Source organism: Paramisgurnus dabryanus, chromosome 6 (genome assembly GCF_030506205.2).
Source record: "Paramisgurnus dabryanus chromosome 6, PD_genome_1.1, whole genome shotgun sequence".
Lineage (NCBI taxonomy): Eukaryota > Metazoa > Chordata > Actinopteri > Cypriniformes > Cobitidae > Paramisgurnus > Paramisgurnus dabryanus.
The window spans coordinates 19,951,837-19,978,991 of NC_133342.1; the positions used below are offsets into that span (position 1 = coordinate 19,951,837).

The window sequence follows — 27,155 nt, forward strand, 5'->3', positions numbered from 1 at the left end:
CATATAAGGAGTCCAGATGCAAAACCCTCAAAGTGAAATTTTTTTCAGCCTCTTATGTTTTGGTTCAGCAAAAATCATGAAAATCTGACTTTTTCCATGTTTAAGTGCTACAATTGGTTCCCCAGTGCTTATATCAACCTAGAAAATGTGAAAAAGATCAACCCAGTAACTTAGTTTTGGTAAACCATTCTCTGCAAGCATGGGAAATTTGGCTCCCGTTGTGATGTCAGAAGGGGATAATACATCCCCTTAATCTGCACTATCCAACCACTACACTGCCATTTAGTGCAGAGATCAGCTCATTTGCATTTAAAAGGACACACCCAAAAACAGCACATATTTGCTCTCACCTACAAAGTGGCAGTTTTAACATGTTATAATAAATTATCTATATGGTATTTTGAGTTTGAACTTCACATATGTACTCTGGGGATACCAAAGATTTATTTCACATCTTAACAAAGTCTTGTGAAATGTCCCCTTTAATGGCAAATAGAAGGTTATTAGTCAGTAATTGAAATGGCTTATTTTGATGAATGCCACTTCAGTTATTTAATTGGTATTTAACCAATCTTTTGCTGCAAAACCCTCTAAGTGCATGCAAAGTTTTGTTTGGCAAAAACCTTTACTTATAAAAAAAATAATAGTAAACAGATTCAAAATCTCTAAGATGCAATTATAAAACATTGCACATTAGTGGGCGGTCTGATCCATGTGGTGGCCACATTCGGTTTGTATTCAGGTCAAAGTACTCACAAGGGACATAGTCTCACAAAGCCAGAGGTCTGGAAACCATGGCCACTTTGAATTGCCAAGGATCTGCTAGTTTTTTTCAGAAAAGTGTTTTGTATGTATCAGACTTTGAGTCAACGGTCCGTGACGTCTGAGGCTTACACTGCAAGGGACCCAAGGTTAAAAGTCGTTTCGCATGCTGTCATACATCAAATTCGTTTTCTGTGCAATTTGGATTCTGGCAACAAACCAGTATTTCTGAATGGCCTGAGGTGGGAATTTGATGAACTTGTAATACGTGCCGAGAGCATTCATGCAATATCATTATTTAATTCATGTAGTGGCTTTATAAAGGGATTACTGGGGTGCCCAGATACAATTTTATGTCATTTAATGTTAGCCTATCAGAAGTAAACATAGGGGCAGCAGGAGGTGAGGGCTTCTCCATTCACTTGTTATAAAAGACAAATCAGTACAGTAAATTTTTAAGAGCATCATCATTCATAATGGCTGCCAGATTTGGACAGTTAATACAGTTGTCTCTGTGCAGTATAGTCATTATTGCCAAAAAATAAGAACATTAATGATTTGTGGCATTTCTTTCTCTTCAGGTCTGCCGATTTCAAAACAGATTTCTCTAACAGACACAGCGCCCTGGAGCTCAGCATTAGCACCGAATCAGACCCTGGACCGGCACCTGAGGTATCATACTGTACGCACTAATGATAGTTTGATCTCATGAATCACAATGTAAAAGACTGCAGCAGTGTTTAGTATTGATCATCTTTCCATACGTTCTCAGAGAAAGGTTTTTCTGTCTGTCTAAAGTGAAACAAACCCTCCCTGCGGCCTTTGGGGGAACAAAATTGTTTTATTAGATAAAGAACCAAATACTTGTGGGGATTATACTCGAAATAGTAAGGTGAGGTAATGCTAGAGAAGCACAATTTATATACCCATACATCTTTGCACCTGACAGATACAGAATGTTACTATAAAAGGCCTTCCATGTTTTATAGCTCACTTGATGGAAGGGGACAAATTTGTTTGCTCAAGTGCAGAATGTACAGAACTGTGCACTTTTTCTGAGCATGAACCAAAAACAAGTTTTTCATCTGACAGATTTTATATATGTCAGAATGAATGATTATATTTTTTTTGAGACATACAGTAAGCTAAAAATAGTTATCGTCTTGAATGTTATTTACTATTAGACAAATATATATATAAAAATGAAGAGAGACCCCAAAAAGTATTTTAGTTTTTAAATTATTCTGTTATGAAATCTAGTCTAAAATCTCATAAGATTATAAACATTAAAGTTTGATTTCAGTCATTGATTTCAATTTTTGACAATTCTTGTTGTGTTTTTCTTCTAAAAATTTTGACAAATCTTTTTGTGTTTTTCTTCTAAAAATATATAAACATACAAATATATCAAATGAATAGACCCTCAGCTTTCAAACAAACAATATACAAACAAACAAAACGGGGAAAAAAAACGTTTTGTCCTATATATTTCTTTCTCTCCTTATAAACTCGTTATGGATTTTTTCTTTAAAAATATTTTAAAAAAATTAGTTTTTGTGAAGGAATTTAGTTACAAATCAGATTCAGAACGTTTATCAATACATACATAGAGTTTAAAAATTGTAAATAAAGTTTTAGCTTCAGTTTTTGCATAAATTGGGTAATCTAGTGGATATTTGCGGTATTGCAGATTAACATAAAAATTCTTCAGAATTTTTTTTATGCAAATGTTTTCTCTTAATTCACGAGATAGCTCGTCAATGGCTGGGAAATAGTTAAAAGTATCAAGGTTATATTTCCACAGAATGTTCTTTAAACTATATATTATCAAATGTTGTGAAGATTTTTAATTCTTATTATTTAGGGCCACTGTATACTAAAATGAACATTACCCTACCCATAACTTTAAAGTTTCCTATATAGCATGATCTGAATACAGTATTACTAAGCGACTGCTGTCTGACCTTGTCTGCATGTATGTCTATGGCCATCTGCGTTCACAGCGGCCGAAGCCCCAGCTGGGCAGAGCTTTACTGGGGAGACAACACTCATTAGAGGAGGAGTTTGTCCGAGCCAAGGCTGCTGTGGAGGTGAGACCCTACAACAAACACATACACTCACAAAAAAAGTTCTTTATTTATGAAAGTTTGGATAAAGTCTTCTTTGTTGACAGACAAATGTTACCTAAGGACTTGTTCACATTGTATCTAGTCAACTGGGAATTGCAGTTTCTTGCTTTTTTGTAAGGTCATTCTCACCCTGTGAGTTAAGACTGCATAATTGGTGTATTTTTAGCTCAAGAGTGCAACATCAACACAAACGACATCTCAGAGAGGCTGGTTTATGATGATGTCAGCTCTTACTTTTCTAGTCTCGCATACAGAGGTGCTTATTGGGCAGTAATATTCATGAGACATTTATTGTAAAATGATGCGGTTAATAAAGACAAATGACAAAAGCCAGAGCAGCTGTGTAGCTATATTTAACACTGACACTGAGATACAATCAATATCCTGATGGAGTCTTTTAAAGAGCACCAATGGTCTGATTCACGTTTTTACATTTGCTTTGGTGTGTAAGTGTGTATTAGTACATGTTAAGGATATGCAAACGGTACAAACCCCAAAGTAAAGATGACGCGAGTTATCGTCTCCAACGTAAATCTCTTTTCTTGGACTACAACAAACACATGAATTGTAGGCAACAGTTTACTTCCTGGGATTGGTGATGTAGTAAAGACCAACATTATCATAATTCCTCCCGCTTCGGACTCACAGCCTGTAAGTTAACTCCTGTTAGCATTGCATCATGCGCGAATCATTCAAACATGATAAGTAGCATCACATTTCCGCTGACGTCAGAGGAATTCAGGCCAATCACAACATACAGATTAACGGGCCAATCAGGGACACAGTGCTTTTTAAATAAGTGCTTTTCAGAAAGATCGAAAAATCTGAAGCTACAAAAATGTATGGTATGTGGAAAATAATGTGTGTTTTTTTTTAACCATAAACCATGCGAACACATTGTATTATACCAAATATAATACATATAATATTTATACAAAATAACATTGTTTTTAGCAATGAAATAGGTGCTCTTTAAGGTTCTTGTATAGGCCTACTTTCCCTACTGATTAAACCAGCGTAAACTGGTAAAATGTTATTAGCTGGTCTTCCAGCTTGGTATAACCTGGTTTTGCTGGTGTAGCAAGCTGGTCTAGTTGTGATTTGGTCACTTTTTAAAGGAACAGTATATAGGATTGTGGCCAAAACTAGTATTGCAATCACAAAACTTGTGGCTAAAACTGGTACTGCAATCACACAACTGGTGGCCAATACACAAAATGACAACATAAACAACATTTGAGGGCTCCAACTCCAATTTTTAAATGACAATATCCTGGTCAGACCACTGTTGTCAGTGATATAAGTATTTGAAATGAAAATTATTTCTTAATGTCTAGTGTATCAGGGCCATTTTATGATTAATTTATACAAATTTCTTACATACTGTTCCTTTAAGATAGTCTTGGTGGACTTAGCTTGTCAGGCTGGAAGACCAGCTGACCCCCCAGCTTTTCCAGGCTGGATGGACCAGCTTAAACCAGCTACTGCCACATTAAACCAGCTAAAACCATCCTACCAGCTTATGCTGGTCTTAGCTGGATTTTTCAGTAGGGTTTCCATAGAAAGCGTGACTCTGCCTGTTGTAACTTTTGTAGCACGTCATCTAATGCATCTGTTTCTCAAAAATAGCTAAGTTCAATATAAAATAATTTGTCCAGGTTTGATGGGAATGATGATGCAAGAAGAAGAATGAGTCAGGAGTTATATTCCTGGTATTCAAATAATGGTACTGTCATATATTATGATCTAATACTGACAGGAATATTACAATTAAAATACATTATTCTAAACCAATTAATTTGCATTAATAAGTATTAGTAAGCTGTTTAAACCACTTTTGTCTTTGTGGTGCTATCAAAACATTGTCTTTTTTTCTCATCCTACCAAAGCTATGCTGGCACAACTAATTGTTTGTGTTATTTTTGGAGTCACCTGTTCACAGAGCAATGGCGAACAGGGGAGTGTTCATTAAACTTGTTTGAAGACAGTATTTCAGTATATATAACGAATACTAAATGTAAATACTAAAGCTTTAATACTAAAAGCTTATACATGGTGCTTGTAAGAGGAACTCAAACATATTTAAAACAGTAAACAGTGGTTGAAACTGTGAAGCAGGTGTGCCTGTGCCAGCGGGCGATTATTTGGGCATAGATGAATGACTCTGAAGATCCCGCACGGTGTTGCATCTGCACAGCGCCTCTTCATCATGGCGACAAAAGTGCTTGAAGGAAATGCAATCTAGGACAAGATTGATCATCCGAATTCCATTGGAGTGACTATTTATTTAGATTTAATCTAGCCCAGCATATCAGTCATGCAAATGGAAAAGGATAAGTGTGTGTGACTGTCTGTACTAGTGAGTGTTTTTTGTGTGTGTAGTGGATTTTGTGTGATGAATTGGCTCATCTCGTGTGTGCCTTCATCACAGACACAGCACTCTTCCTCATTTCCTCTTAATGCAAATACTAAATAGAGAATCAACGGGGGGAGGATCGTTGAAGCTTAAGCGATTGTTTTTGTGTCACAAGATTAATTTCAGCTGTCAGGAAAATAAAAACACTCAAGATATTTTTGATGAGTCTGCTCTTAAGGGAGCCAGAAACAAAACAAAGAATGAATGGTAGATGAATGAATGAATGAATGACAGGTCTTTTGGATCATGTCACTGGAGTGAATGGGGTTCACAGGGTCAGCTGCTGTGTGAGCCTGATAAAAACGTGGCAGGTGGGAGATTTAAATGAAGAAGGCTGATTGCACCCGTTCATTGAAATGATGATGATTTTCAGCCTCGGATGTTCAGAGGAAATGTAGATGACAGTGAATATGTTTACACGCACAAGAATATTTTCATATTAATTATAGTGTAATTCAATTATGTGGATAGCAATGGATACAGGAATATTTAAACAGATTTGAAGCATGTAATCCTCCAGCTGTTAAGAGTGTACAGTATTTACATGCAGATGCTAAATGTAAGCACCAAATAATAGCATATACTATACTGTATGTACACAATTGTCACATTTTATGAATATTTTCATACCTTAATTTGTTAATGACAAAATAAAGTGATACTGAAATACACTCACCTAAAGGATTATTGGGAACACGTGTTTAATTTCTCATTAATGCAATTATCCAATCAACCAATCACATGGCAGTTGCTTTGATGTGTTTAGGGGTGTGGTCCTGGTCAAGACAATCTCCTGAACTCCAAACTGAATGTCAGATGGGAAAGAAAGGTGATTAAAGCAACTTTGAGCATGGCATGGTTGTTGGTGCCAGACGGGCTGGTCTGAGTATTTCACAATCTGCACAGTTACTGGGATTTTCACGCACAACCATTTCTAGGGTTTACAAAGAATGGTGTGAAAAGGGAAAAACATCCAGTATGCGGCAGTCATGTGGGCGAAAATGCCTTGTTGATGATAGAGGTCACAGGAGAATGGGCTGACTGATTCAAGCTGATAGAAAAGCAACTTTGACTGAAATAACCACTCGTTACAACCGAGGTATGCAGCAAAGCATTTATGAAGCCACAACACGCACAACCTTGAGGCGAATGGTCTACAACAGCAGAAGACCCCACCAGGTACCACTCATCTCCACTACAAATAGGAAAAAGAGGCTACAATTTGCACAAGCTCACCAAAATTGGACAGTTGAAGACTGGAAAAATGTTGCCTGGTCTGATGAGTCTCGATTTCAGATGGTAGAGTCCTAATTTGGCCTAAACAGAATGAGAACATGGATCTATCATGCCTTGTTACCACTGTGCAGCCAACATTTCTAAAGAATGCTTTCAAAACCTTGTTGAATCAATGCCACGCAGAATTAAGGCAGTTCTAAAGGCAAATGGGCGTCAAACACAGTATTAGTATGGTGTTCCTAATAATCCTTTAGGTGAGTATATGTGACTCTGTCTGTAAAACCTAGCTGAATTCATTTTTAATGATTTATAAAATCATCCTACATAATATAAAGAACATTATGTAAAAAATAACCTATTAATATTGACTGAGTAAGGTGTCAAAGATTAAAATCAATGAGTGAAATCAAACTTGATGCTCCCAATCTCAGGATTAGATTATAAGAATTTAGCCTGGATTTCACAGACAGGGTCACGTACATTTAAGAAACATACTTTTTCAGTTCAGTTTACTTAAATTGTTAAGCATATACATTTTGTCTGCAATAAAAAGTATTGTATTTTACAATAAGCACACATACAGACACATAAATGCACATGCCCACTTTCCCTTGAGGTTTAAAGTCAATGATGCACTTTAACTGGAATCTGCTCTATAAAAAGATCTGATCTGACATTATAAAGCTCAGTGAATAAATACTGTACGCACACGCATTGTAAACTACTTTTGCTGATCTCTCAGATTGATATAAACTAGATACTGTATGAAATCAGAGAGGTTTGTAATCCAGTTATTAATGTTCTTCCTGCAGATGATGGCAGATCTATAAAGATGAATATGGATCTTTTCTTTTGACCTTGCGGTTTCAAATAACAATTTATCAACATGTCACCCTCGTCTTTATGTTTATCATTAGAATATGTCCCAGCTGTGTGTCATTAAGCCTCCCATTATAAAAAACATCATTCTAGGAAATTAGAAACTGATCTCAAATCTACTTTTTATATGAAAAAGGTGGTATCACAGCTTGGAGAGAAATGGTATTTGTAAGGATTTTGACCATAGCGTACAAATCATAATACTGGAAATGCTCTCATCAGAGCTACAAATAAATAAAAAACAATTTGTCCTTATAAAACCAAAGCACACTTGTGTTGTGTTCCAATAAGAATCAGTAAGAATCAGAAAGCACACAGACTGGACAGTAAAATGGTGTAAAATATATATTAGTGTATGTAAGTAGCTACATTTTGACATCTCTCTGCATGGTCTCATGTGGCTGATCTTATTTTTGTGCGATATTCCGTTATTGACTGTCTTGTAAATATATCTGTATCTGTCTCCTGCAGTCAGACACTGAGTTCTGGGATAAAATGCAGGCTGAATGGGAGGAGCTGGCACGCAGGAACTGGCTGGAGGATGCTGACAGTGAAGGCCTGCTTCCACTCAACTTCTCACCCACTGAAAAGGTATCTCAGCCAATCAGAATGCTTTGCACTGTGATGTGGCCAATCTTAAGACTTATTTACTCTCATCAGCCGAACAGTTGACCCTGTTAAATAAACACACAAAAATCTGAAAGGTTATCATCAATAAACAAAAAGAAAGTGGTTTTATGCAACATTATTAAGTATTAAAGCACCTGGCAACCAAATGAACTATACCTTGCTGTCCAAAAGGATCGATTCATAATGATGCTTTCAGACATTATGAGCTCTATCTTACACCTGGCACGATGCAGCGCAATGAGCGACGCAAGAGTCTTTTGCAAGTTTTTCACCGTGCGCAATTATCATTTTCATGTTTAGCGCCACATTGTTTAAATAGAAAATGCATTTGCGCCCCCTTTTGCACCCATGGGCGTTCTGGTCTGAAAACGAGGTGTGGTCAGGCGCATTGCTATTTTGAGGCAACTAAAATAGACTACGCCATTGACCAACAAAAACCTGGTCTAAAGTCAATGAGACAATATGTTTTTTTGTTATTTAAATAAATGCTTTGCTTTAAACAAATGCATCTGTTTTTTAAAAAAAAAATTAATGCTACCTCACGGATTTATTGTATATGATGACTCTGTACCTGTGGATATGGTGGGATGAGAAACATTTTTAAGTAATGCTTAAAAAAATCTGACACTGTCCCAGTGTTGAAACGATGTGCGCAGAGACGTTTGTAAATTCTTTATCTCCTGTTTGTTACAAATAAAGTATTTTTAGACTACAAACCTCTTCTTACATACTTGTAAATAATTTTTTGATGATATTGGATAGCCATACAATTACAGCAATTAAAAGCCTGCTATTTTTACTTCCATGACTAAAAGACAACGGGTTTTAAAGGTTTTAATAAAAAAAATCAATTTCAATACAAGTGAAAAACAACACAATTATTTAACATTAATCTTAAACTGGGGATCTTCTTCCTTCCGCTTAGTTTTTCAGTTTACAATGTCCGTCATCTAAATAGGGATTAGACATAGTGCCAGCGCAACTGGCTTTTAAAGGGGTGAGAGCTGAGACTCTCATTGGTTTATTGCACGTTACGCCCAAAATACTCCCATTACTCATTAAAAAAAGGACCAACCCTTTTCAACCATGCGCTGGGCGCACAAACCATTTTTCCCGTTGTTAAATTAGCAAAAGTGGATTCGGACACGCCCATTTAGACGTTGCACTGTGCGCTTTAGACAAAGTGCTTAGATCATTCAAATAGGGCCCTAAGTGTATCACTTCAAAGATTACAGACTCCAGATGTCAGATAATTCTCGCTTTCATCTAAAATTCTCTCTCATGTTTTATCATTGTGTTTTCGAACAGCAAAAAATGTTAAGATTAAAACTATCATAGAGCCAATTATGCAGGCATATGAGATAAAAGGAGCAAGAAATCTTTATCACTTAGCACTGACTTTGAATTTTACTGTTTCAGTTTGCAATTTCAATTATATGATTTGAACTAAACTGAAGGACACTGAACATAAATGATGATGATCGAGAGGAGATTGGCTGTTTGTTAGTTTTCTAGGCTGTCCAGTCCAATGAAACAGTATGGTTGCTTGTTCTGGGTGGTTGCTAGGTAGTTGCTTACCTGCCAGGTTAAAAGTGACCAAGTCTGAGTTGTTCAGATCTTTCCCACATCTTGGCATCTGGATATCATTATGACTTTTGCTTTGTTGTCTGGCAAAGGAAAGTCATTTACAAAAGTAAATCCACATCTTTTCTTATCAATTCATATTTAGGGGCAGTTTCTCGGACAGGGTTTTCCTTGGTCCCAGACTAAAATGCATATTTGATCTGCCTTAATTTTAAAACCCCTTTCACTGACATGTCTTGACATATATTACTGACATTTTTTGTCTCAAGATGCACACCAGTTAAGTTTTGTGTGTAAAAACTACTTAAATGTCCTTATATAACCAATGCCTAGTCCTGGATTAATCCAAACCCTGTCCGGGAAACCGCCCCATGGTGTCCTGGATAGAGATATTAAATGTAGTATGAATGCATGTGTCTTTGATATAGATCATGTCATGTGTAGTTTGAGCTGATGTGGCATTTTTTTTCTCCGCACGCCTCTGATGAGGCCAGCTTCACGTTTCTATGCAATATTAAAGACATGAGCATGTTCCAATCCAATCAGTACTCCACCAGTTAACTCTCTACATACCACATCGTTCTCTCGAGTGCTCTCTTAAAATATACATGATTTTTACTCATGGTTATGTTTGTTTTCTCTAAGATGGGCTCACATCTATGCTTGCTCTCTGGTTCTTCTGCTCTCAGGGTTACTTCTTCCATACTAATAACCCATTCAAAGACTACGGCAATGCCTTTGTGCAGGGGCTGCAGAAGTGGAAAGAGGGCGATCTAAACAGCGCTGTACTGCTACTGGAAGCTGCTATCTTACAGGACCATCAGGACTCTGAGGTAAAATACTTAACCTGTAAAATTGCTTCTAATGTCTTGCCAGACTTTGTATTGAGCGTGCACCTGTCTTACACATCGGCACAGTGTCTAAAACTGAGGAGCTGCAGACCTAGACAGCATTTGAAGGCACAACATTGCTAAGGTTGTTTAAAAACAGGCTGTTGGTTTTTGCTTTCGGTCTGAATCAAAATCATTATCGCATGTAACCTTTAAGGATAAAACATTTCCAGAATGCATTGTGCAGAGGTCAACAAAATAGTTCAACGGTGACGCAAAGGAATTGTAGACTGTAAATGTATCAGTATTTCATTCAAAGTTAAAGTAGTGTAAACGGAAAGTCCTGTTTTGATTTTATGCTTTGCTGTGTTTCATTAGCAGTGAGGTGGGCGGGAATTTCCAGGACAGGGTTTAGATTAATCCAGGACTAGGTATTGGTTATATTAAGTCATTTAAAGGGGACATATCAAGAAAATCTGACTTTGTCCATGTTTAAGTGCTATAATTGGGTCCCCAGTGCTTCTATCAACCTAGAAAACATGAAAAAGATCAACCCAGTAACTTAGTTTTAGTAAAGCATTATCTACAACCATGTGAAAAAATAGGTCACTGAAATTTGGCTCCCCTGTGATGTCAGAAAGGGATAGAGACAGAGCGCCGATATGCAAATTTGAAAACCACGCCCACCGGGGGGGAAACAATCCAACCGTCTCCATTGACTTTGTATTGCGAGAGGCTGCCTCCTTGTCATTTCTGGCTTATAACAAAAAACAGAATAATGCCTAAAAGCTGCTGTGTGACAATATGTACAGCTAACAAGCCAAAGAACCCAGAAATAAGTTTTTATAAGCTGTCGAGCCGTAAAACCCAGCTTTTAAGGAGAATAAAGTGGATCGCCGACTACGTTTCCCCCTAGTGGACGCAGTTCTACTAATATGAGTACTATGAAAAGTTGCCTGTTTCCATTTTTGTGTTTTTAAACGCTCGTTTTTGGGGTCGACAGCTTATAAAAACTTATTTACAGATTAAAATTAAAAACAGAATAATACATAAAAGCTGCTGTGTGACAAGGTGTACAGCTAAAAAGCCAAAAAACCCAGAAATAAGTTTTTTTTAAGCTGTCGACCTCATAAAACGAGCGTTTAAAGAAACAAAAGTGGAAACAGGCAACTTTTCATAGTACTTCTATTAGTAGAACTGCGTCCACTAGGGGGAAACGTAGTCGGCGATCCACTTTATTCTCCTTAAAAGCTGGGTTTTACGGCTCGACAGCTTATAAAAACTTATTTCTGGGTTCTTTGGCTTGTTAGCTGTACATATTGTCACACAGCAGCTTTTAGGCATTATTCTGTTTTTTGTTATAAGCCAGAAATGACAAGGAGGCAGCCTCTCGCAATACAAAGTCAATGGAGACCGTTGGATTGTTTCCCCCCCGGTGGGCGTGGTTTTCAGGTTATGACGCGCGGCGCTCTGTCTCTATAATATCGCCCCTTAATTTGCACTATTCAACCATGGCACTGCCATTTAGGGCAGAGATCAACTAATTTGCATGTTAAATGACACACCCAAACGGCACATTTTTGCTTACAGCAACAAAGTGGCACTTTTAGCATGCTATAATAAAGTATCTATATGGTATTTTAAACTAGAACTCCACATATGTACTCTGGGGACACCAAAGATTTATTTCACATCTTAAATAATGTCCCCTTTAAGCAGTTTTTACAAACAAACCTTAATGGTGTGCATCTTGAGACAAAACAATGGCACTGATATATGTTAAGATATGTCAATGCAAGTTGTTTTTTAAATTAAGGCAGCTCAAACATACATTTTAATCTGGGACTAGGACAAACCCTGTCCGGAAACTCCCCCCAATGTATAAGATTAGGGACCAAATGCAAAAGTTAAGAGTATGTCATGGATCTGAATCCTGGGGAAATGCGTCCCTCTTAATAGTGCCGCAGGGATGAGGTATTTTTGTAGGCTAACCCCGGAAGTTAGCAAAACACATGGTTCCCCATAGATCAGTGTTTCTCAAACCTTTTCAGTCCAAGGACCACTTTATCTTCCAATTTTTTTCTGAGGACCACCTAAAAGAATCCCACTCTAACACCCCCCCAAAAAACAACAAAATGGGGGATAAGCTAAATTTAAGTTTAATATGCAACTGTTTCAAGTCAAAAACTAATTTTTTAAACACAAATGCAATGCTATGTTCAGAAATTATTATATTAATTTTATTTCATTTGAAAAAGTAAATGTTAAATGAGTTGCGACATAATATGAACAACAAACTGCACATGTGAAAAAAACTGCAATTAAACATACTATAACAGCCTAGGTCCCACTTAATGTCCTTCCAAAGAGCCATTAGATTAAAACTGAGGTGTTGGGTATATGAAGTCTATGGTTGTAACTATGGTAAATATTCCTCTTAATGTCCAAAATCACTGAAATTACAGGGATTTTACACATGAAACAAAAACTAGAACATTACAAAACTAATAGATCTGTGGATTTTAGCTGCTTTCAGTTGACGCTTGATCTTTTCTTTTGACCTTTGGTTTAGCCACCGATCCATTTTTACGTTATTAAAACAGAATGGCAAGAACTGATATCACAGTTTCACAAGTGCATTAAAAATCTACTTAAATGAGTGATAATTTTGTATAAACACTTGCTTAGCTTAGGTCATCTTTTGGCGGACCACTTGGGGGGGTTTGTCCGCGGACCACACTTTAAAAATTACTGCCATAGATATATACACTAGATGTCACCTTGGGGTTCTAAGCCTGCGTCAAAACCGCCATCCATCTTGGAACAGGGGTCTTGTCATAGGAAGTAGCTAGGTCATGTTGCTATCTGCGCCTGTTCTTCGAATTCATGGACAATGCTGGACTTTTGTGCTGCGTATGGATGTTAGGCTTACTAGCACTATGCGTTATGTTTTGAAAAAGTAGATTATCTTAATATCAAAACTTAAAATTTTCTCTGGACTCAATGATAAATACATGTCTGACCATTGGAACAAACAAAAAAACCCCCTAGAAAATCACATTCATGACGATTTTATTTCCGTTAGACCTTTGCCTACATTGACGCTGATGCATTAAAGAGGAGGGGCTCCCCTGTTCCAAGGTGGCGGCTCCATTGACGCATTCGTTCCAATTAACTGCCGAAGCCAAGGCAACATCTAGTGTATAAATCTATGGTGGTTCCTATAACGCCCATTTATTTTCCCCATAGACTTCTGGATTATCACAGAAAATAATCCCTTATATAATCACTTACATGTTTTGTCCAACAAGATAATCTTCACAAATAAACACAACGTTGATTAATTTTGAAGTCTACGTTTTTTATTTCTAATAAACGCATTTAGACTTCAAAAATCGTACAAATTGTATTTATGTGTGAAGATTAACTTGTTGGGCAAAATGTGTAAGTGTCATAAACTTTTGTTAAACACAAAGCTTATTTGTTGCGATAATCCAAAAGTATATGGAAAAAATGTGTTCGCTTTTTGGCGAGAGAACCAGTGTCCCACTAACTTCCAGGTTGGTCTACAAAAATACGGCATTCCTGTGGCAATCTAAATCTGTAGTGATTACAGCCATGGTTATAAGAGACACTTATTTAGTTTGTGAAATTTAGGGTAAAGTCTCATAATCTGATCATGAGATTAGGAGAATTAAAGTTTAATTTCAATCATTGAATTTAGTCTTTGACATGGATTACTCTGTCAGTATAAACATTTTTAATGTTATATTATATTATATATTTTGAAGGAGGATTTAATATAGAAACAGTATTTTACAAAAAAAATGTAGCTGTCTACTTTAGATATGCAAGTTTTGTAATAGGCCATCATGTCCTGTTCAAATCCTTTTACTCAGTTACTTATAAAAGGCGGATGATTACATAAGTGCTCGACTTATTGTTGTTATTGCCCAGAGCAAGCATATGTGATAGCCAATGGAAATTCATTTCCGTCCCTCCCTCATTATTGCCCAGTCAGCACTGTTGAGCATTTAATGAAATTTTCCATGTTTTATGAGCCAAGACGATGGCGGACAGATGGTGTAAACCTCTGGGAAGGCTTATAAATACAATCCTGTTTAATTCTAGTCAAAAACGTATTAAACTCCACTGTCAGCATCCTCTGAGTGACATCCCATTAAATGCTTTGGACAAGCGTATAACGCAGGGGTAGAATAGTGTTTTATAAAACTGGCAGCCCTGGTAATTGAACATTGTTTTTATGGTTCCCTTTGAGCTATTTATGTTCAATCTATTTATTTTTTTGCCATAATTATGTTTGTTTCAATGTTCCGCAAAGGCTTGGCAGGTTTTGGGGAACATACAGGCAGAGAATGAGAGCGAGCAGGCGGCTATTGTTTGCCTGCAGAGGTGAGTGAATATTCACTGGTGTATTGCAATTAATGCCTGACTTTGATGTTGCAGGAGGGGCATTAATACTAAGGGTGAATAATGTTATAAATCGCATTTTAATGGGGGATTACACACTTCCCAGACACTACAGATATATTTGAATCATCTTAAAGAAAGCAATGTGTTCAGGATTTTGTCCTTAATCCAGTAATCACTAAAACAACTGCTGGGTCAAAGTCTGCACCACTCGCTGTGTTTTATCAAAGCACATTCTATTAAAAGGGATATATATTGCATAAACCAATTGATTTTTGTGTCCTGGTTTAACAGATGTTTGGAGCTTCACCCAAATAACCTAAAGGCCCTAATGGCCCTCGCTGTGAGCCTGACCAACACAGGACAGCAGGAGGAAGCATGTGAGGCTCTCCACCGCTGGATCAGATACAGCCCCAGATACAGACATCTGCTACAGGATCGAAGCCCTCTGGATGGCTCACCACTGCCTCATCGAAGAGGATCATCCATCTCCTCCATCTCTGCTCTCGGATGGTATGGTGACAGTCTACTCTGTTTACATCAGTGTCTATAAAATGCTGCAACCTAAATAGTGTGCATGTAATATACATAAACATATAAATGTAGAGTCATATGTACAGAGTCATATTGAACATCTGTTTGTTTGGAAAGGAAAGCTGACCTAATGGTACCTTAAAGATTTTATTTCATTGCTAATAAAGTTTTGGCAACTTTTGTTTAAGATTTTAAATACAGCTTCAGATCATAGTTCACACATGCTAGAACATAAATCTATGTAAATCTACTTATTTTTCGAGGGCGCACAATGTGAAACCTGTCACACCATGTATGAAGCCTGTCATATGTGTGGCTCATCATTTCAAAATATGTGTTCGGCGTGTCATGTAAACTGATGTGCATCACGTGTGATGTCAAAGTAAGAGCCAAAAAAAAGAGGCGTTTGCCAGATACTCGCTGAATTTTATGTGTAAGTTTAGTTAATGTCTGCGACTATTTTGTGAACATGAGCGTCTCTTTTATCATGATTCCTTTTGACGTGTGTGCTGCAGGCTCGTATTTTGACAAGAGACATGATGCACATGGTTCACATGACGTAACAAACACATATTTTGAAATGACGAGCAACACACATGACACTCCGATCACATATTTTGAATTCGCAACCCTCGGAAGAGAAGTCACCGGCCGCCACTGCCTGCTTGTCTACTAAAGATTTTGCCAGTTAAGGGGATAATCCAGCCAAATATCAAAATTACCCCATGATTTACTCACCTTCAAGCAATCCAAGATACACATGTCCATCATCTTTCAAATGAGCACATTTGGAGTAAATGTACTTGCTCTTCCAAGCTTATAATGAGAGACAACAGGGATCAGGAAACAACTTCTGACTTTAAACCCCCCAAAAACGTGCATTCATCCTTTACAGAGGTAATCCACATGGCTCCAATTGTTTAATAAAGGTCTTCTGCTTATGTATAATTATAAACACATTCATATTTCAAACTTTATAAATTGTAATAAATAACTTCCGGTAACGGTGCCCTCTTGGACTCTTGATTCATGGAAGTTTTAGCCTAGTGAGCATTGGTTGCTGTAGATACATTGTGCAGTGACTCTCATAATTCAAGGGAGTAATAGATGGCGTTATTACCGGAAGCTAATTATTATAGTTTATATGGTTTAAAATCCGGATATTTTTCTTACAATATCGTATCAATTAGCCATGAAAAATCTTTATTAACCCCTTGGAGCTGCGTGGATTACATCTGTTGGGATGGATGCACTTTTGTGGGCTTCAAAGTCAGAAGTTGTTCCCTGATCCCTGATTTCTCTAATTATAAGGTTGGAAAAGCAAGGACATATACTAAAATAACATTCACTTCATCATCACTTCAGATGATTGAAATATGTATCCCGAACTGTTTGAGGGCATAGACTGTAAAAAAGATGGACGACGTCTGTTCGCTCTCTTCCATTGGTGAAAAGTGAAGCCGCCAGTGTCCCGAAATGGCGCTGACATCTTGGGTCTTGAGTCTGCGCAGTAGCGTTTTCGGGACCAGTCATGCGCAGTAGTGAGCAGGAAGTGAAGCCGCGAAATCAAGACCCCGCCCTCGCTCTCGCAGAATGCGCATATCACACGATATCACAGCTGTCAATCATGACGTGACACCACCATTTTTATATCATTAAATAACAAACTAAACACAAACCTATTTTAAAAACAAACATTTGAATGTACATCAGCGTGATAAAAACTACAGTAAATGACAGAAACCAACATTGGAAAAAAGATAATTGAAGTGTAATAAAAAATTTTTGGTGGTCTCAAGTCCCATTGAATAACATGGGGAGGCGGGGTTTATGACCTATACTGGGACCAGTCACTGGGGGGCGATCGAGACGTTTTGGCTTCACTTTTCAGAGCTTGTGCAGCACGCTTGGTTGAGGGTGAGTAAATCATGTAATTTTGACAGTGGCGGACACTACTTAAAGATGCAATTTGAATAATCCGCACCGCTAGAGGGCGCCAGATCAAATCAATAACAATGACGTAGATTAATGATGCTCTGAAGCAGCGTAGACTGATGGGATTTGTTGTCTTTAACTCAAACACTGATGGCCATCAATCAGACGGGAACGAGAAATCGTGTTACACATGAGGTAAAGAAAATCAAGTTTTATAAATGTTGTGTTTGATGACATCGTTTTTTTTCATTATGTAAGGTTTTATGTAATGTTCAAAACGCAATTGTTAGTCATAGATGTTACAATATTAGTCCAATACGATGGTTTGTTAACACAGCACAGAATTAAGTGTTCAGATGAACAAACTTACCATAAAAAAGCGATTGGCCCGACAGACGCTATTACTTCCGCATTTGTCCACGACACTGTTGTCATGTGGTTTTTACATCAGTAAAGGCGGTAACAAAGGGTAACGGAGATATTAACGTCATTTACAGGCGACTGCACTGCCCCGTGTCACTTTTTAGGGTGGCAATTTTCTCATAATTTACAAGTAGTTGAAAACATTATAGATATTGTTAGTAATCAGCTGGACAAAATATATAACACCGGACTAGTGGTTTTTGGATATTTTACTGCAAATATCTTACAAATTGTACCTTTAAGTATTTTTACTTTCTACATAAAAGTACATTTATAAGTATTCGTATTTTATCAGTGTTTTTCTTTGGAAAACATACCTTCCAAAGCATATTATCATAATTTTACTCCACTACATTTCATAATTTCAAGTTTTTGGGTTATATTTAATATTTAAGTACATTAAACATCTAGTTTTTTTTACTTAAGTAAAAATAACTTTTGTACTTTTACTCAAGAAAAGTAAAAGTACACAATTTTTATGTAAATAGGTATTAAATCAATTTGAATATGCAATATAAAAGAAATACACAGTATGATTCTATGCTTTAGAATGTGAAAATGTTTTAATAAAGTACATTTTTCCCAAGACAAACACTCTGATAAAGCACAGATGCTTGAAAAATTTACTTAATACTCAAGTAGTGTTCGCTTCTGAAATTTGATATTTGACTGAAGTATCGCTTTAAGCTAGTTCTAATATTTGGTTGGGACACCAGCCCACCAACATCCAAAATATATTTTGGTGGACAGGGTAAGGTTTACTTTCCTTGTGTGTGTATTTAGCTCTCAGCTGGTGGAAGTGTTGGAGCTCTATCAGGAAGCAGAGCAGCAAAATGCAGAGGGAGTGGACCCTGATCTTCAGACAGGTCTGGGTGTGCTCTTTAACCTCAGCTCAGAGTTTGACAAAGCTGTCGATGCCTTCAACGCTGCACTGTCTGTGCGACCCGAGGTAAGCTAAGCAGTCACATTCATTAAACATCTTTCGAATGCTGCAGATTGTGTAATCACCTATCCATAATGTGCATTAATGTCCTACCTCAAGAATTCAACACATCAAATACAATATATCATAAGAGCAAAAATACAAACTATCCTCAAAGCAGAAATGACATAAAGAGCCATTTAAGAATGTAAAAAATTTCAGTTGTGCCTTATACCATTTTTAAAAACAAGGGACATTTTCCAAACAGCATTTATGCACCCTTGAAGGGCCTTTGCGAAGTATAGGTTTCTAGTATGCCTAGTAAGACCTTAATTGGCTGCTTCAGGTGTGTTTAATTATGGTTGGAACTAACTCTGTAGTAATTGTAAAACCCAATATTGATCTGAGGTTAAAAGTAAAAGTGACATGCTTGTCAAGTACTCGAAATGTGACCTCTGCATTTAATCCATCCCAGTGAGTAGTGAACACACACACTGCAAGTCATAAACACAAACACACCTGGAGCAGTGAACAGCTATCCCAGCACCCTTGGAGCAATTAGGTTTAAAGGGATAGTTCACCTAAAATGAAAATTATGTCATCATTTACTCATCCATCTAAACCTGTAAGAATTTCTTTTTTCTGAAGAACACAAAAGAATATATTTTGAGAAATATGGTAAACAAACAGCAGATAGTGACCATTGACTTCCATAGTAGGAAAAAATATTTTGGAAGAATTGTGATAAATGATAAAGAAAATATTTTGATAAATGATGGTAAGCACGCAGTTACTTACTTACTTATTCATTTAGCTGACGCTTTTATCCATAGCGACTTACAATTGCTGTATATGTCAGAGGTCGCACACCTCTGGAGCAACTATGGGTTAAGTGTTTCGCTCAGGGACACAATGGTGTGTCACAGTGGATTCGAACCCGGGTCTCTCACACCAAAGGCGTGTGTCTTATCCACTGCACCATCACCACCCCTTACAATTGACTGCACCCATTAAATTCCATCATATTTTTTATAGAATAAAGTTAATTAGAATAAAGAAATTCATACAGGTTAAGACCAACATGAGGATGAGTAAATTATGACATCATTTTCATTTTAAGGTGAGGTGAACTATTCCTTTATTGTGCTCAAGGGCACCACAGTCGCAACCTGCCGGCTGTGAGACGCAAACCGGCAACTCTCAGGTTACAAGCACGACTCTAGACTACGACTTCCCCCAAAAGATGGTAAAGGCTAGTTTAGATTAGATTGTAGGAAAGTGTTTAATAGTAGCTGCTGTGTTTATTAACACGCTGTATCTACTTTAAACACCAAGCAGAGCGAAACAAATCAATTTGAAATAAGACAAAAATAAACAACATTTGACAAGAAATATTCAACAGAATAGTATGCAAATCCTCGCAAGTGCAACGTTGTCACTGTAACATTGGTCTATCAGTCACCTCGCCAAGAGATATCCAAAAGCATAAATGAGATCATAAATCCCCTACACCCTTAACAAGCTCACGTCAAGGGCTCTGCCCTTTGAAGTGAGTAAAAATATCCAATTTAAAAATGCAGAGTAATATCAACATATCAGCAAGACACAGTCATCTGATGCTGTTTTACCATTTTAAAAATCTCCCAAGGCAGAGCCAGCGCCAGACCATAACTAACAGGGGGGCACGCGACTTCCAACGGGGGGCACGCAATCAGCAACAATAAGTTGCAAAAACAAGGCATAAAAACAACAACTACAGTGAAAGCACACTTATTCATTGTCAGCGCATTTCCCGTATAGTGTCCAGAAGATCACAAACTAATCAGTATTACCATAATCACGTCACAATGCTGTTAACGGTCTATAGTCACACTTCACATTAAGCTTACGTAAATTAAAACAACGCATAACTTTACTTTAAAAAGCTGAAGGCGACATATGCGAACATTAAACTTCCTTAAACAGTGTCCTGTCCTATAGATTTGAAAATTCCGCCTCAACCTCTAATCTCCAAGTTTGAGCCAACCGGTGTTTGCATGAAGTCAGATGGAGCAGGCGGTGCTGGTTCGTTCGAAATGTTCTAATATCCATATTTTATACGATTCATAAAATGCAGCGAAAAAACACGTTGCTAGTATCAAGTCACATTAATATGCTAAAGACGTAATGACGCATGAGATGCTGCAATGCAAACAATCAGAGAAATGGGTCTATTTTAATTATATATATATATATATATATATATATATATATATATATATATATATATATATATATATATATATATATATATATAAACTGTGTAGGGGGCACAACAACCTCTTTGGGGGGGCACGGCCCACGAATGAATTAAATCTAAACATTACATTGTAAACATATATGTATACTATTTATAGTGTATATATATAAGAACAACATGTTTTTAATAATAAATGTGGTTTGTTTTTCATTGTACTTAACCCAAAACAAATTGTCACAATATATTTTGGCAAATATTTCCTTATTTAAGTTGTGTGTATTTTTCTTTAAAATCTGAGTTTATTACACCTTATAATCATTTAAAGAACCAATTTTAAAGTAATCAAAATGTATTGTTGCAAGAAAGCTGATTTTTCCATAATGAAGACTACCCAGCACCCCCTTGTGGCCTATGGTGGTCCTTGTACCCAAATTTGTAAACCGTTGCCCTGGTTGTGGCTAGAATGTATACAGCTACTGCCAAAATCTCTTGGAATCCACCTTATGAGCGCTGATTTCAACCTAATCCTAACCCTAAACCCAACATCTCGTGAGTTTTGGCCGTAGCTGTATCCCCTCTAGCCAGAACCCATTGCCCTGGACTGCTTTTGACTCATATTTATGTGTTTCACAGGACTATCTGCTGTGGAATCGTCTCGGAGCCACGCTAGCTAATGGAGACCGCAGTGAGGAGGCAGTGGAGGCCTACACCAGAGCTCTGGAGCTCCAGCCAGGCTTCATACGCTCCAGATACAACCTTGGCATTAGCTGCATAAACCTAGGGGCACATCGGTAATAAACCAAACTGCTAAACAGTGCTTGATTGATGGAAAAGGACTTCACTCTTAAAAATAAAAGTGCTACAAAAAGGTTCTTCACAGCGATGCTATAGAAGAACCATTGTTTCATCTGTGGTGTCATGTAGCCCCTACTCTTATTTTTTAAGAGTGTATATATCATGTTTCCTTTGTGTAAACGATAGTAAAGCAGAAGGTTGCCGTGAATAAAGCACATGCATGACCTGTCAACTAATGACATACCACATTAAAGGTGCTATATTTTAATTTCCGCTTCCTTGACCTAAATTAACCCCCATCTTCCTGCGCCCATAAGGGTAGAATCATAATTGTACCTCAGAAATTTAGTGTGTACTTGCGAAGGGGCGTGTCCCAAACAAGCAGGTAAACTGAGATGAATTGAGTTTTCTCCTGGAATAAAAGTGCCTACTTGTCCTTGGCATAGAGGTGCATAATGTTCTCTGGAAGTTTTATAGCAGGCCAATACCTCAGGGGGTTACACCAGAAACACCTTTTCAGGTGATCCATCATTTATGTGTCGTATTAAAAACTCACTTGCAGCACCTTTATGGCATACGTTCTCTCCTAAACCTAAATGCTTATGTATGTGGTTTCTTTTCTCCTACAGGGAGGCAGTAAGTAACTTTCTGACTGCTCTGCACCAGCAGCGGAAGAGCAGGAGTCATCAGGTGATGTCCGGCAACATTTGGGCTGCTTTGCGAATCGCCCTTTCCCTCATGGACCAGCCAGAGCTTTTCCAGGCAGCCAGCGTGGGAGATCTGGACCTTCTAATGAGGGCCTTTGACATGGATGTGTGATTAATATAGGACCTGTGAAATCTTTCATTCACTTTAAAAGTAGGCACAAAGATAGGCTGAGTAAGAACGTCAATATAACATGCCGAATGTGCACAGCTATTTTTGATGTATTTATGCGCTTTAAGAGGCAGCCTTGACCTTTGGGCTTCCACTGAGGAGGGCATTTATTCTATAGAGCACAAAATGAAGGGTTTCAAAACTAGAGGAATATATTAAATGAATATGAAATATATATACACAGCGAGGGAGAGAGACAGCAAAAGCACTTTTTCTTGATGTTAAATAATATTTTATTGTAATATTTTTAAGCTTATCTAAAAACTTTGTATACTTGAGAAAGTCAAACTTCATTGGGAATGTAGGAAGTATTTTGTTCAGTTTATGGATTAATTAATCGTATAAAATAATCTATTTATAATGTACATTTCGTTAGCATGCACCTCCTGTGACATACTACAATGTCTATTCCTTAACACTAAGTGGCGCTGTTGACCCACTGAAAAAGCACATCCATGATTTCAGTCCATCTTCTACCAAACCAAGTGACACTGTGTGCAGCATGATGAATGACATTATGAATGAATTTCACTTTAGGACACAACACCCTCTCAGGGCGATTTATGCCCAGGTGTGCGGGCAGGGTGTGTTCCCCAGGCCATCTGTCTTCCAGCAAACCTCTTTTATTGCTGTGTGCCGTGGGGCATTCTGGATCAGGCCTCGGTGGGAAGCAACTTCAAAGACTCTGCATGAAAGGTCACAGCAAAAGCAGTATCATGTTGAAAGTGGGCGAGCTGATGTAGAAGCATTAGCCCAAACGTTTGAAAGGAACTGAATACATTCACAAATATATTAGCTACTATATATATACATGTGTGCATAAGCTGCAGAAACATCTTGTTGTAGTTCAATAGTTGGGCCTGGTAAGTTTAAAGTGCATTTCCTGTGACTGAATACCCTTTATTCTTTAAAGATATAAATGAAGCCATTTGTAGACGAAAACTAGAACGGTTTATTTATTTAATCCCCTTTTTATAGGTTAAAGCCAAATATTTTGTTTAGACATAACTATGCAAACTGGAATTGCTAAATTTACCAAATATTTTAGTAGGGGTTTATAATCAAATTTGTCTTTGTAATTCACCACTATGCATTTTGGGTGAAGTCTTTATAACAGGTGAAATACAGCGGAGATTATTGAAAAGGCACTGAGTATTTACTGAAAAGTTAAAGATAGAAATCATTAGCAATTACAAATAAATAGCATTCAAACAACCAATGCATTGTTCTGTGTGAGAGACAGGACCTTAGATGCACCTGTTGCTTAAATATTAGATTAATTTATACATGTATAGAAATTTGGAAAAGTCATAAATGATTATTGCATGTGACAAAAACTTTGTTTTCCACATTATTGAATGTAACTACTATTAATGTGCATTTTTACAAACCGACATTGCAATATAATAAAATTAAACCACCAAAAATTATATATAAAAATATTTATTTGCATGTCTGGGCACATTATAGGGGCATTAATCACACTACGTTCTAAAAAATGCTCGGTTATTTTCAACCCAGCGTCGGGTCAAAAAGGCATGAGCCCAGCCCATTAAGTTGGGTTGTTTTAACCCATTGATGGGTCGATTATAAACATTATCTGCATTAATTTAATCCAACTGCTGAACTCGCCCCTTTTTGACCCAATGCTGGACTGAAAATAACCCAGCATTTTTAGAGTGTAGTTTTGCTATGATCAGAGCTGTTCCTATAATTATAATTAGAAATAACTGATTTAATATATTTTACTTTCTGATAATGTGGAATAGATTTATTTATGGAATGGACTTAAAAAATGTATGCATGTCTAGCTGTCAACTATCATGTTTCCATCCGACCTATGTTTAAAGGTTATCAACTCAAAATGTATTTATAATCTATTTATTAAAACTGTATTTTAGAAGAACTTACTGAAATTAAATACTGTCTCTTCTTTGTTTTTTCTTAAGATGAGAATGCATTTTGGTCCCTGACTGTCATGACTTATGCATTGCTACAACTGTACTACTTTTAAATGGAATTGTATATATATATATATAGCAGTGTTTCTCAAACTTTTTCTGCCATTCCCCACTTTGGAGGTAGGGAAGGGTTCCAATCCCCACCTTTCCCCAATCGCCCCAACAAAATGGTAATCAAGTAGGTTTTAAAGGAAAACACCACCGTTTTCAATGTTTTACTATGTTCTTACCTCAACTTCGACAAATTAATACATCCCTATCTTGTTTCAATGCATGCACTTAATCTTTGTACAGCACATCGTGAATGTGTTAGCATTTGGCCTAGCCCCATTCATTCCTTAGAACAGTGGTTTTCAAACTGGGGGCCACGAGATGGTGCCAGGGGGGCCCTAGTTTTATGACATTTTATGAAATACATTAATTTATCATGAATTCTGTGTAATTAAACCTAAAAAAATAAGGCTACTAACCAAAAGCACTACTTTTTGTATAATTTATTTATTTAATTTTTTTTAAATAAAATGTTGAGTTTTAGAACAGTTTTTTGTCACAAATTTTCTTTGGGGGGCCGCAAAGGAATGCACCGTACACAAGGGGGGGGGGCACACGCTGAAAAAGTTTGGGGACCACTGCCTTAGAATTTAAACAGGGATGAATTTAGAAACCACCAAACACTTCCATGTTTTCCCTATTTAAAGACTATTACATGAATAGTTACACAAGTAAGTCTGGTAGCACAAAATAAAACGCAGCAATTTTTTAAGGGGATAAAAAATGAGAACTATATTGCATACCTTGGCGCGTAGTAACATCATCACTCCTGACTACTCCGCCTCTTGCTCAAACTTCTGTCAATATTACTTCCCCCGAGGTTGAAGTTAAGAAAAATAATGCAGCTGTGTTTGCATTTTATCTCTGACAAAAGTCATCATACTTTCTTTTTGGCTGGCTTTTTGGTTGATTAGGTCCACTGTCTGTCTTGGTTTTCTCTGCTGGTGCCCAATCTCCAGTTTTCTTTCTATTCCATGTCACAAACTTATCCATTGTTAATTTTATACCCGCTACTGCTACTGCTATATCCCCTCTTCACATGAAAGTTTTTGTTCCGCTTCAATTAACATTCCGACGTTAATTTGTTGTAGGCTATGGTTCTGTCTGTGTGACATTTTCTTCACGGTCTGATGTTGTTTTAAGTAAGGCTTATATTTAAATGTGTCATTTTAAATATATGGTCAATAAATAAAGGAATTAATAGAGATGACAAAAATTATCAAATTTCCTTACGTTTATCACGCCTCACTTGTAATGTATACCTATTCCCCACCAGTGGGGCACACCCCACTTTGAGAAACACTGATATATAGTGCCCTTTTATAAGTATTTGGAAAATAAAGACAAAATTGCTCTGTTTGCTGTGAAGTGAAGAAATATCAAAATATTAAGGGGGAGTTTCCCAGACAGGGTTCAGATTAATTCAGGTCAGGCCCTAGTTATATTATAGGACATTTAAGTAGTTTTTACTGGTGTGCATCTTGGGACAAAACAATGGCACTGATATACTGTATAAGATGTCACAGCAACTTTTAATTTTTCTGTCGGTCTTAGTACACGTTGTAACTACAGAAGAGTTAAGTATTAAATAGGAAAAATATCAAAACTCTTTGGTTATTTTTTAGCGCAATGCTAATGGTCTAATCAGATTCAATGAATTGTGCTAAGCTAAGCTAAAAGTGTTAGAACCAGACCCGGAGATCGGCTGAATGGATTCCAAAACGGTAAAAATCAAATGTTTAACTCTATGGGGAGCTGGAAAATGAGCATATTTTAAAAAAGTGGTATTTCCCTAAATTAAAGAGCAACTATGGTCCGATTCACGATTTTACATTTCCTTTGGTATGTAAGTGTTTATTAGTAGGCCCAACATGTTAATGATATGCAAGAGGTACATACACCAAAGTAAACGCTGACGCGAACTATCATTTCCAACTTAAATCTCTAGTAGGCAACAGTTTACTTCCTGGGCCTGTTGATGTCTACAAGGCCATACCAAATATACAAAATAATTTAATTAGCAATGAAAAAGGTGCACTTTAAGGCAGCTTAAACATGAAATTTAGTTTGGGACTTGGAAGACCTGTCTGGGAAACTGTGCCAAAAAATATGAATATGAGATGAAAGTACAGAATGTCACATTTTATTTTTCACCTGTTCAATTTAGTTATATTTCATGTTATTAATAGAGTTTTTTAGAATTGTTAAAAAGTTCCAAAGCAGCTTTACATTAATAAAAGCCAGAGAAAACATAGAAAAATAAAAGTACAGTGGCTAAGTTTAAACCATATAAGTGAAGTAATGTAAGAAGAAGGTTCTAAGTTAAGCTAATGTCAGCTGACACCCTAGGGGTTAAAAAAACATACCAACTCAACGGAGCAACATGTTTGTATTTTAATTCTTCTATCTAAAGGCATTATATGAAGACAAATGTCTGACATGTGTTAGGTGATGAACTATGTTTTCTGATTCATTAATTGTTCGAAAAAGTGTAGTGTTACGTATTTGATCCATTGCGTCTG

At 37.0% G+C, this 27,155-nt stretch overlaps 1 protein-coding gene across 2 annotated transcripts in view; it reads left to right on the plus strand.

Annotated features, from left to right (window-relative positions):
* The window catches only part of pex5lb (peroxisomal biogenesis factor 5-like b), a 42,403-nt gene extending 17,889 nt beyond the window's left edge, over positions 1-24,514 (plus strand). For both annotated transcript variants that reach the window (XM_065275884.2, XM_065275885.2), the window contains 9 exons: positions 1,344-1,434; positions 2,766-2,852; positions 7,894-8,013; positions 10,326-10,469; positions 14,809-14,879; positions 15,192-15,410; positions 18,573-18,738; positions 21,584-21,741; positions 22,375-24,514. In XM_065275884.2, the coding sequence (XP_065131956.1) occupies positions 1,344-1,434; positions 2,766-2,852; positions 7,894-8,013; positions 10,326-10,469; positions 14,809-14,879; positions 15,192-15,410; positions 18,573-18,738; positions 21,584-21,741; positions 22,375-22,564 (1,246 nt within the window). In that variant the 3' untranslated portion in view covers positions 22,565-24,514. The remainder of the gene's footprint in view (positions 1-1,343; positions 1,435-2,765; positions 2,853-7,893; positions 8,014-10,325; positions 10,470-14,808; positions 14,880-15,191; positions 15,411-18,572; positions 18,739-21,583; positions 21,742-22,374) is intronic.
* Positions 24,515-27,155: the final 2,641 nt, after the last annotated feature.